Here is a 12555-nt window from a genome sequence, read left to right as displayed (position 1 = left end):
TAAAAGCAGCGAAGATCATAAAGAAGCAACATAAGTTGCTAGGATGCATTTGTTTGACCTTTTATCACAGTCACTGCTTTTTATGGCTACTTGCCAGTCATGTGAGAAAGTACAATTAGGTTGGTTCTTAATGATTTCAAGGTGTATTAAACTACCCTTTTATCTTTTTTTCTTTTATTAAAAAACTTCAAAAAAATATAAAACTTAAAAATACATTGTATAGAGCAACACTTCTTTGGCAGATTAAATAATGGAATACTCGACAAATTAATGCCAAGTCACAGAGGGCATTAGTACCACATAGATTCTCACACTAAGTGTCTCCTCTATTCATACCTTCATTACATCAGAAACTAAGATGAAAAACATTAGTTATCACCTCAAAAGTACAGTTATAACAAAACCATTTTCTAAATGTATGTTTACTCTTTGAAGCACTTGCTTCATTTACCTGTAAATTTTTTCCTTATATCTCTGTAAGATACCACCCTCTCTCCAAGCAGTCATACTCCTGAAAATTGTTTCTTTTATCTCTGTAAGTTACCACCAACTCTCCAAGCAGTAATACTCATATAAACTATCGACTGAAAAATTCAAAATCACAACATTCCACAGAAAAGACAGCCACCACACATTCATTCTTTTTTCCTCAAAAAAAAAATCTATTATAGTAAAATAAAAATAAAAATTATGAAATATGCAATGAAATTTAAAGTTTCTTAGGGTATATTTGATTTTTTAGGGGTCCAAAAATAAAAATGTAAAAATTAAACATAAGTAACTTAACACATTAATGTTCACAGCCAATAATTGAATATTAAAATTTTCTAAATTTCTTACAATACAAAATGAGGGAACAAACTTATTTCTTACAGACCTGAATCAAATTTTCATGAAACTTGTGAAGAAACTTTACGGGAATCTAATAACAACTGGGACCACATTTCAAGATTAATATTTTGGTACTTGAAATTTGCAGTACCTATTAAGAACAGAGTTTTCAGTATACTAATAATACAGTAATTTATAACAAAAGCCAGCTTTGTATTCTCTCTTCCATATATGGACAAAAAATCTTATGAGGCAGACTTTATGTAAAATGAAAGCTAAACCTACAATTACTGTTCAAATGGCATTTCCAAGCTTTGTGCTTCAAGCAGAAGTTATGGCTTCGTTGTCCTCTTCTTCAACCAGCTTAAAGACTCCTTTCAACTGGTCCCTGCCTTTTCTCGGACTTGAGCACTTTGCTGCAACCAAGTCACTTCGGTCCAGTAACTGGTTAATTTCTTTCTTTGAAAACACTGTAGGACAAACAAAAAACATTAATTACAAAAGGTGAATTACAGGAAGTCTCAAACCCTTGACTATAGGTCAAAATGGAATTTGACATATTACTGCAAAATTACACATGATGTGATATATTTCTTAAGCATATTCACTTTCGAACGTGCATTTTTTCTTTCAAAAATTTAATGCTTAGTGGTTTTGTTGAAAAAATTAAAAGCTTTTAAAATCAGTACCTTTGAGAACTGTCTCTTATATTAATAAAATGAAACATTCAAAAGCTTTTACAATACATCTGACAACTTTCTCAAGATATTTTGTACTTGAGAGCTTTGTTCATTAAAACCACAATAATCATATATTGCTTGATACTTCACTCACAAAATTTCACTTGGCTCTGAAAGGGAGGGCAAAAGGACCTTTGCTAGGGGAGAGAAAAGGGGAAGGGGCTGAAGTTTCCTCTCGGCACCCAAGGTAGTAGACTTTGTGGCAACTCAATGATCTCACAGGCAGCGACTTTCCTCCCTGTGATGGCTTAACCCTTTAAAGGCAGTCCTACCCCCCGACAGGATCATTGAGAGGGGAAACATGTTGGCACCAGAGACCACATGGTGATGCAGGCTCAGCCACCCAGCTATGTTCAGTGCCCCACTGGGTCTTCTGAGGGAAAGTATTGCACAGCTGGTCCTCCTCCCAGTCTCTGTGTAATTTGCCCTGTTAGTCCATGAGATGCATGAAATGCTATGCAAGTCTACCTAATTGAGGAGTGGGTCATTTACTGTGGGAACACATCTGCCTCTCTCAACAGAAGAAAATTCCTGCAAGCAGTTGCAAAGGCATTCATAAAACCCTGGGGACAACAAAGGCTAAGCACTCCCACCCTAACAATCTCCCTAAGGAATATCATTAATACTGTCAAAAGGTGGTAATTGCAGAAAGCCGCTTTACACCATCCTACTGTAAGAAGTGCCCATCAAAGAAACGCCGCAAGACACGCTTCCTATCATCATATTATCATCTTAATTTTATTCTAAAGTGTCACTACATGTAATTTAGGTCTGAAAATCATAGTTTAATTGTCAAAGTAAGTTGACAGTCTCAAAAAAAAATTGCAGTGGATATATTCATTTTTTTGTAACATAAAAATTACCCTTTTTCACAGTCTTCCAGAGGTGACCCTCCAGAGCCAGAAGTGTGTGGCACCTACAGAACATGGCCACGGGACAAGAAAAGAACCTTATAAAATATTTTTTCTTAATTTGTATTAGTGGAATAATAAATTTTTTCTTTAAGTTGCTTTTTGAGAATTTCTTTGGTCAATTTTACTATTTTTCCTTTTCTGCACAATTACTTAAGTTGGTACTTAAAATGAAAGTGGAGCAGCTGCTCTTTCTGTTCATGCCCATAAAAATCATTAAAAACTATTACAACCATTTCTTTCGATTTTTCAAAAAAGGAGTCTGTCAGACGTATCGAATGCTTTGCAAGGTGCTAAAAAACTAATGCCTTAAAGGGTTAAAGGTGGCAGCAAAGGTTACGATAGTATTTCAGTTCCCCCTCTTCATTTCCATTGCTGCTTTCACCTTTCCCACCAGAAAATAGAACTGCAACCACAAAAATGTGATGTTAATTACACAGAGAGCCAGCTCTCACGAGAAACCTGCTTTGACACTAAGGTAAGGCCCCGAGTCCCTTCAACGTAGGATTAGGTTTGCCCAGACACTGGTGACCTGACGAGCTAGGAAGGCATGTGCTTTGCCACAAGGAGCTCTCATCATGAGAGTAGTTATTGGATCCTGCTAAAGATCTAGTGAAGACTTTGCATGAACAGCTGACATCATCACTGACTTGCAAGTTTTTCCACTTTGGTGCAGAACTCATGTTGATGGAGTCTCTCGCGGGGAAAGTTCTTCATGGGGTGGCACAATTCTCAAGATCATTCAGCTCACGAATAAGAAATAACCTCCTGAAGCCACTGCTTCACATCTGCTAGAACAGACTCCAGGGACAAAAGGCCCCTCAGTGTCCAAAGGCTCACCAACAACATGGGTGCCTTCTACCTCTGAGGCATTGAGGGGATGTTTTAACTTGTCACTCCTGTCCTGCCAGCCAAGCAATATGTGTTGTTGTGTGCTAGTGAGGGCTACAACAAAAACATTTATGGCTAACAGTCTGTGTATGGAGAAAGGTTAGGAGTGCTACGGCCTCTGGTTACATGGCAATCCATGACCCTTACAATAGCGTTTGTCCTGCTTCATCTCCATGTGAAAGTAAAAACAAGGTGTGAAATGTGAAAAAAAAAAAGCACACTACAAGAAAAACCACATGCATATTGGGACAGGAAAAAATGGTAAAGCAACAGCACTGGATGGAATTCCTACAGAAGTAATGAAGAGCCTGGGAGAAAAAGGAATAGACAAACTGTGGGACCTAACAGAAAATATACCGTCAAGAAAAGATACCAAAGGAACAAAGAGAAAGCTTTATTGTGGCTACCAGGATTGTGCAAATTACAGAGCTAAAGTCTTACACTATGAAAATCTGGGAAAGAATAATGGAGGATTAGGGACGAAACATCTTCAATTGAAGAACAGTTTGGTCTCATGCCAGAAAGAGGAACAACATTTGCAGTATTAGCCCTTTGACAGATGATGGAAAGATACTGGGAAAAGCAGAAGGATTGAAAATAGAGCACAGGGAATACCAGAGAAGTGTGTGAAGCTGGTCCAAGATATGTATGGAGTAAAACTGCAGGTTAGAAGCAGTGTTAGGCTAATTGCATAGATCCCAGAAAAAGTTGGTTTACATTGTGGATCTCCTCAAGTCCATATCTTTTTGACCTGACTATGCAGGTGTTATCTCAAGGATTAAGAGATCAACCCCTTGTGCATGCTGTTTGCTGATGACACCATTATATGCATTACCAAAAGACAGGCAGTGGAGTCAAAACTAAAACAATGGAGTTAGGTACTGTAAGAATACTGAATATGTGAGGCTCAATGAAGATCAAGATCGAGATTAGTACAGAATGGACAAGGCTGAACCAAATAGAAAAACTTTGGTATCCTGATTCAAAAGTCGCTGGTGATGGAAATTTGGATGTAAAAATAATACGCACACTGCTGGCTGGATGGAAAAACTGGAGAAAGATGACAGGTGTGTTGTATAACTGCAGAATCAACACAAGGGTGAAAGGAATAGTAAATAGGAGTGTAGCGACATCAGTTTTGATGTATGGAGTTGAAACGTGGCTGGTAAACAGTGTGAAAGAGAAAAGGCTGGATACAGTTGTTAAAAATGCTTCGATATATGTGGTGACAAAAATGGACAGGATCAAGAATGAAAGAGTAAGGGTTACAACTAGTCATAAAAAATCAAAGAAAACTGCAGTGGTGTGGCCATGTGATGAGAAGGGATAATGCATATGTAGGGAGGAGTGTGATGCAGATGGAGGTACCTAGTGGGAGAGCAAGAGGAAGACTGAAGCCAAGGTAGATGGATGTTGTTGAAGATCTGTGACAAACATTTGTCTGAGGAAAATGTTAATGACCAATCCAGGTGAGGGAAAGCCGTTAGAAACACTGACCCCACACAGGAGTGGGAAAAGATGAAGAGAAAGAAAAATAAGATTCGACAGTGTCAAAACTAACAAGCAAGGGAAAGATGAGGGTACTCATCCAAAAAGTCAGCAGCACCACACTAGAGGGGGGACTGTGATGCTTCCAACCCAAGAACAGTAGAGGAGTGATGAATGATGAGAGTGAGAAGTGTTTGTGTAACACCCCTTCCATCAGGACACTTTTCTAAATATTTCATTTACAACCAGTACAACAACATGTACTGAAGGATACTCCAATAGGAAAGGTGTAACTTCTATCGCAATAGGAACACAAACATGCAATAATCTATTAACAAAACAGAATTTCTATTAAGATGGCTATAACCATACCATTTCCAGTTGTAGTATTATGGATTCTATCATGGTCCCTCTGCTTGAGTAATTCTGTGAGCTCCTCAATATCAATGCTCTTCTCCAACATTTTCCCACGTTTTCTTGCATCTCCTGCCTGGAACTTTCCCGACTGTATAATTAGCTTCTCTAATTTTCTTTTAGCAGCAGCCCTGTCTACGATACGTTCGTCAACCGAACTGGCCGTTATTAGTCGAAGAACCAAGACTGGTTTGGTCTGCCCAATCCTGTGACATCGATCTTGAGCTTGAAGGTCGCACTGTGGGTTCTACGAACATGAATAAAAAAATTGTTACTTCCTATTGTTTTGCTATCCTTAATAAGAATGAAGGTGGTAAACTATAAACTCCAAGTGATCACATGTTATAACTATAGTAAACTTAAACTTACCCAATCTGAATCATAAATTATCACAGTATCAGCAGTAGCAAGATTTATTCCTAGGCTACCAGCTCTTGTGCTTATCAAAAACAAAAAATATGAAGATTTTTCTTGGTTGAATTCATTAATGTCAATTTGGCGTTCCTCAAGTGATATGCTGCCATCCAATCTCTTGTACCTGTAGTATTTAAGATCACATTAGAGAATTTCACACAAAACTTAGCATAAGGACAGGTACATGTAGGAGACAATCCAGGAGTAATGGATGCAAACTGAATCAATATGCACATCTGTCCATAGAGAAGCTGTTTATTCCAAACTTAAAAATATGTTAAAACATAGGTTCTCTTAAATTCTCAAGTCACCTTTCAGAATTCTACTGTAAACTGCCCTCATTGACTATTACAACGATCAGAAAACCTAGTTTAGATTCCGTGGGGGGAAAAAAAAAACGTTCTGGATATGATTGACAAATGCAACAGGTACAATTTATTCACTTGTTACACTACATTACAACTATAATTCACTGGCAAGAAAAACCTCACCTGTACTTTGGTCTCAGCGTTAGGTAGTCCTCCAGGATATCCATCATCATTGTCATTTGAGAAAATAGAAGCACACGATGACCTCTCCTGTGAAGCTCTTCCAAAAGCTGGTCCAATACTTGCAATTTCCCACAGGTTTTTACCAACTCCTCATCAACCTTAACAAGACAAGAGATTATACAAGATGAGAAAAACAAAGGATTTTAATTATTTTCCTCTCTTCATGAACTCCTTAAATTTGAGTAAGACAAATTTTCATATCCTGCCCTCTATCATCCCTTTGGAGAAGTACTGTGGTGCAATTGAAACTTGAATGTCAATAGACAATTCAAAGGAATTTTTTTTATTATTATTAAAAATAGTATGAAGTCATCTTGAATACCAGCACACAAAACACACACTGTAATTAAACAACAAATATTCCTTAAGGCTTAATATTTTATATCCAAGTTAAACACACCCATCAAGTCACATTTTCCTTTGGATTCTCATAGCATTGTCTTGATTAATTTTTCTCAAATGAGACAACTAGGGACAGAAAATTCTGAAAATGTTGAATTCAAGATAAAGAACTAATGGAATATAAAAGGCACTTTACAACTACAGAATAAAATATAAATTGACAGTAAAAATGTTTGAAAGATGTAACAGGAGAACAATCCTTGTAAATGTTTGAAAGGTGTAACAGGAGATAAAACCTCGTAAATGTTTGAAAGATGTAACAGGAGGAAAAATTGTGAAAATGTTTGAAAGTTGTAGCAGGAGGAAAAACTCATACATATTTGAAAGGTGTAACATAGCAGGAGATAAAACCTCGTAAATGTTTGAAAGATGTAACAGAAGAAAAACCTCGTAAATGTTTGAAAGGTAGAACAGGAAAAAAACCTCAAAGTTGTACCATGAAAAAATTGTTAGGAGCAAGTGGACAGTACGATGGAATAGCTACGTGAACGGAGGTACAGTAAAAGGAACAAAAGGAGCTGCACCTTGAGGAAGGCCTCCATTGCCTGATCTTACCTTGTAAGAGCCATCTTTGTTCAGAGGATAATTCACCAGATAAGGATGATTTACAACTCTTCTCATCTGCATGAATCGGTTTTGCAGTTTTACTCTCACAACTGCTGTCTTCTGGACCTCTTTCCTGAAAGATATCTGCACTATTAGCACTGGGTCTGTTTGCTGAAAAATACAATTTAGATCCAAAGGCCAAACACTGGGACCTATGAGGTCATTCAGCACTGAAACGGAAAGTGACAGTAAATGAAAGGTGTAACATAACAGGCGAACCAACTGTTAGGAGAGGGTGAAGAGTGAGATGGAAGAAAAATATGAACGGAGGGACAGTAAGAGGAATGAAAAAGGTTGCAGCTAAGGGACGCTGTTAAGAACTTAAGTAATGCCCGCCCACAGTGTACCGCACGAAGTACACTGAAGGCACTACCCCTCCATGGGGAGGACTGTTATCTAGGATGCCTACTCAGGAAGATGATAAACATTTAGGATGAAACGTTGAGGGTACCACTCACCTTTTCTCTTTAGCCTATGATTGTTATGATCTGTGCATAAAATGTAGAAGCAAAGATGAACTCCTCCTGCAACCATTACAATGTGGTGGTTGGCCAGATGATGATGATGATATGAATAATTATATGAAATATAAAGAGGTGAGAAGACAAGTATAGGAAACGACAGCAAACAGTCTTCTAAAGCTAGGGTAGAAGAAACAGATTTTTTACTTTTCATGATCAGTTAGAGGAGCTCTTCCTGTGCACCTAGTAATCCTTATCCCTCAAGATGGTTTTCCTCACCTTTTAAAGCTCAAAGAAAATTAAAACTTCAGAACACTTCATGGAGTTTATCACTGCTACACTTACTCTATTACCAACCCAGACTGTCCTTTTTCAAGTGGCTGGAATCTCTAACAAGGTGGTGTGAAGGTAAATGAGGGTAAAACTGTTGTTATGGTGTCCAGCAAGAAGGGAAGGGATAGATTATTTTACTTAGAATCTACTTCTAGCCAGGATGGAGAGTGTGAAGCTGAAGTTGAAAGCAAGATAAAAGCTGCTTGGGGGAAATGGATGGAGTTGGCAGGGTAGCTTGTGATAGAATTATGAAAATAAACTAACAATACAGATCTACCATACTGTAATCAAACCTGTGATGATATTTCAACAACACGGGGTTTGTAAAGCGAAGAGGGACATAAGCTGAAGTGAAATGGAGGTGCCGAGATGGATTTTGGGAGTTTCCATTCACGAGAGCACCTCAGTGGCGTGGTCGGTGTAGTGTTGGTGTACAACCTCGGTGGCCGCAAGTTTGATTCTCAGACATTCCACCGAGGGGATAGAGGTTGTGTATTTATGGTGATAGAAGTTCACTCTCAACGTGGTTCGGACGTCACGTGAAGCCGTTGGTCCCGTTGCTGAATAACCACTGGTTCCATGCAACGTAAACACACCATACAAACAAACAAATCTATTCATGAGGCGCTAGAAAATGAAACTATTATAAGGAGTGACATAATGGTAAAAAATAAAAATGCGAAAAGTGTGTCAAGATTGAGATGGTTTTGGTATGCGGTAAGGATAAGTGAGGAGACTTGAAGAACAAGCCCCAGGAGCCATTAACTTCAAATTCAAGCTTCCAAAGCATATGGTGCTCATTAGGAAGAAAACATAAAGGGAAATACAGAATTACAACCTCACTTATTAAAAATAAAAAAATAATGAATAAAAATGTACTAAAATGCAAGAATAGCTGTAGGGTAGTACCAATGGACTACATCTTCACTTGCACTTTTGAGTTCCAGTTGCACACATTCTCTGGGAAACTTCCAGTCCAACAGTGTGAGGAATAAAGGACCTCTGGAACTGAATAGTTCTAGTGAAGCACATTGACAGTGCAATGAATCTGGTTACTCTTGGCAGATAAAGGGGATCAGGGATCACTTGTGAAGGTGAAAGTCTCCTATTAAAATGGGAGACAAAGATTAGATGGTGCGATTAAATGAGTGAGAATTTGGAGAAGAGTTTGAGCACAGTAAGACAGCTTTAAACAGGAGCTGGAAAGGTGCACTAACCCTCAATTTGTTTGTTTGTTTGTATGGTGTTTTATTGCTGCATGGAACCAGTGGTTATGCAGCAAGGGGACCAACAGCTTTACGTGACTTCCGAACCACGTCGAGAGTGAACTCTTATCACCAGAAATACACATCTCTAACTCCTCGATGGAATGCCCGAGAATCGAACTCGCGGCTCCCGAGGTGGCAGGTCAAGACCATATCAATCACGCCACTAAGGCACTGCTAACCCTTATTGGACAGATATGCTCACATGAGTAGTAATAACAGGTTTTGAGTGGTTGATGGATTTACTCAAGGTGAGTAACGCTATTACACACCATCGATTTGGGGGAATCGGGTGGGAAAGAGGTGCCACTGCTTCTACAGCCCATAAATACACTAATGGCAACTTTTAGACTGGTTCAGATAAAGTGGGTGCCTCATGACAGAGTTAGTTGTATACTAGACTTCAAGGATAATTGTACTACTGCGCCTCTCTATCACATGATGTCTTCTTATAAATTTGCTCATAAATATAACCAGGGGTAGCTGTTGATTTGAGTTCTTATCTTTTATGATAGTATGTCACTTATAATTGTCATTTTACAGAAAAAAAAAGCAAAGAAATATTAGAAAAGACATGTATAACCCAAAAAAAGTTACTGCCTCTTTATTTTCATTAAATTTAAATAAATATTTTACAACAAATATGCTCATAATAATTTGTAACTGATTTTAGTTCTATCTCTTTTGATATTGTGTGAGCTGTAATTATAATTTTACAAAATAACCAAATTTATTGGAAAAAAACATGTATACCTTGGTAAAATTTACAATTATCCTTGAAGATAGAGAAAATTTAATACTTTAATTTTTTTACATCATGTGCATTCAACTTCTTCCTCTTTCCATTGAAGTATTTTTTTCCCTTAAATTGGCCAACCTCAAAGTTTCCCCGGTCTGGAGTGTTACATACTGATTTTTTACCCCGGCTCCTAAGGGATAGAGAACCCCAACCCGAGGGATGCAGATTAACTTTAGCCGGATTTTAAGTCAGGATGAAGTTTGGCAATGTAGCTAAAGACAGCCAAGTTCAATGACATTTTAGTTTGACTAAAAGCAAATATGATAACTTCATCCCCATAACAACACTGTTAAACTCAGAACTACTTCTACGTCAGTTTGAAAACACTTACTATTTTGCATGAAAAGTTTAGTTCAGGATTAAAATAAATTGGTACTAACTTTTGCAAGCTGATCATGTCGAGAAACTAGACTAATAATTACTGTGTATTTCCTTCTAAGTTTACTGGTTGAGAATCACAGACTACAGCACCAAAGGGCCAAGAGGTGATTGCCAATTTTTCCACAAAAAAACAAAGTCAATTTTTTTTTTTACTGACAAGAATCTATGAGCTCTCAAGATTACAAAAAGCTTGCGGGCAACACAACAAGCTCGCCTATCAAAAATAATCACCAAATTACCAGTACACAGGAACTACTTACTTTGGTGCATTTTTTTCCTCCTCTTCTTTCATGAGAGCTTTCACAAATTTCTCGAATTCAGGAGAATCAAACTCAGAATCGAAGCCTGCGTAATCTACGCCCTTTTTAGTTTTTCTCTTCGGTCTTCCTTTTTCATCATATTCCAGTGGTTCCACCTTCATGGCTTTCTTCATGGAAAGAAAACATTAGTTTACAAACAACTTCTTTCCATTATAACTATAACCATCTTCATTTAAGGTATTGTTACATCAGACTTCCCATCATGGGGTTCAAAATGAGCTTTCCATAATTTTTCGTTAAATGAAATGGCATATAAAATTTAGACCAATGGCAGAGTATTGGGACCTATGAGGCCATTCAGCACTGAAAATAATGTTGAAACAGTTTTCAGGAGAGGGTGGAAGGGAAGATGGAAGAGAATATGAACAGAAGTATAATAAAAGGAAGAAATGAGGTTGCAGCTTGGGGCCGAAGGGAAGCTGCAAAGAACCTTAAGTAATGCCTAAAGGAAAATGTCTTATTTTCCTTCCTTTGAAAATTCCCTTTATCAGTAACTACTACTACATTATATCATGATCCTTCCCTTGCACTACAGCCACAAACCTCAACATTTTACAGTTGACACTTCAAAAACTGCTCCACTTTCTTATAAACTGAGTCATCTCACACAAGAACCATAACTATTAGCTCTAGTTCCCTCCCGCCCCTCTTTATCAAGTTGTAAAATGATAATTTTCATGATAAAATTAAATGTCTGGATACTTATCTACTGTGAAAAGTTAGCTTATATCTTTGCCCCAATGGGTGCATTTGGAATCCAAAATAAAATTTTAAAAAAGACATTTGACAGTCTCTGTAATCAAGATGTTGCTAGAATGTTTAGGCTCTTGAAAGAATTCTGCATGACCATCTGGGTGGGTTTCCCCTTTAACAGTCATTAGTATCCAAATAACTCATTTTATCAAAAAAAATATCATTATTTGAAATAAATCTTACCTACTTCGGTTAAAGTTGGCGGCCAACTACCACACTGAATGATGATTAGTGCAGGCAAAGAAACAAAGTTTAGCCCAGCAAAATGACAAATTTTTAATCAATTTGTATTTTTCATAGCTAACAAACCTTCGGTTTTAACTATAAGATATATACTATACTAGCGCCAGCTGGAAACGGGATTAAAAGCCAATCGAAGATTGTAAAGCACGGGATCTGTGGCATCTGGCAACTTGCGTGTATAAAAGGTGATGCTGGTCATCAACCAGTCTTGGAACCTCGTGGTGACGCACCAGTCTTTTTTTAACTGCCTTGGAGAGTTGACTTTCACTTTGCTCTCCTCCCCCCACCGCCAGTCTTTTTTACCTAAGCCTATGCCCGAGTCGAAAGCCCATAACCGACAGTCCAAAACTAGACAACTACCACCTTTTCGTGCTCCTATACACCAATGTGTAACTTCATGCTCCCAAAATTCAATAGCAGGATTTCCTAACAATTAACGATAAGATAGAGAGCAAGTTTATTATCATATCTGGTTCAGGAGAATGCATCCCAGCCACAACAATAGGACTAAGGACTTTACACCTCATGCTATATTTGAAGATTTTGCAAATAATGTGAGTTGCCAACAGTTACACCTCCCCTAAGCTGCATGACAACAGTTACACCTCCCCTGAGCTGCATGACAACCTTCTCTAGCTAAATGTTTTAAAGGATATAAAAGACAAGCTTATGGGGGAGCCATGATTTTTTTTTTTTTTTTTTTTTTTTTTTTTTTTTTTTTTTTTTTTTTTTTTTTAATAGAAAAAGCTCAG

The 12555-nt window shown here is 37.7% G+C and overlaps 1 protein-coding gene across 2 annotated transcripts in view; it reads right to left on the bottom strand.

Annotated features, from left to right (window-relative positions):
* Positions 1 to 469: 469 nt before the first annotated feature.
* LOC135201086 (lymphocyte-specific helicase-like) overlaps positions 470 to 12555 on the bottom strand; it is a 47103-nt gene continuing 35017 nt past the window's right edge. For both annotated transcript variants that reach the window (XM_064229975.1, XM_064229974.1), the window contains exons 14-19: positions 10748 to 10914; positions 7198 to 7321; positions 6181 to 6338; positions 5645 to 5813; positions 5234 to 5522; positions 470 to 1301 (exon numbers count right to left, since the gene is read on the bottom strand). In XM_064229975.1, coding sequence (XP_064086045.1) covers positions 1153 to 1301; positions 5234 to 5522; positions 5645 to 5813; positions 6181 to 6338; positions 7198 to 7321; positions 10748 to 10914 — 1056 coding nt within the window. In that variant the 3' untranslated portion in view covers positions 470 to 1152. The remainder of the gene's footprint in view (positions 1302 to 5233; positions 5523 to 5644; positions 5814 to 6180; positions 6339 to 7197; positions 7322 to 10747; positions 10915 to 12555) is intronic.

The sequence above is a fragment of the Macrobrachium nipponense genome, chromosome 27, assembly GCF_015104395.2.
Source record: "Macrobrachium nipponense isolate FS-2020 chromosome 27, ASM1510439v2, whole genome shotgun sequence".
In the NCBI taxonomy this organism is placed as follows: Eukaryota; Metazoa; Arthropoda; class Malacostraca; order Decapoda; family Palaemonidae; genus Macrobrachium; species Macrobrachium nipponense.
The sequence above is the reverse complement of the archived record's forward strand: the minus strand, read 5'-3'. Positions and strand labels throughout refer to the sequence as shown.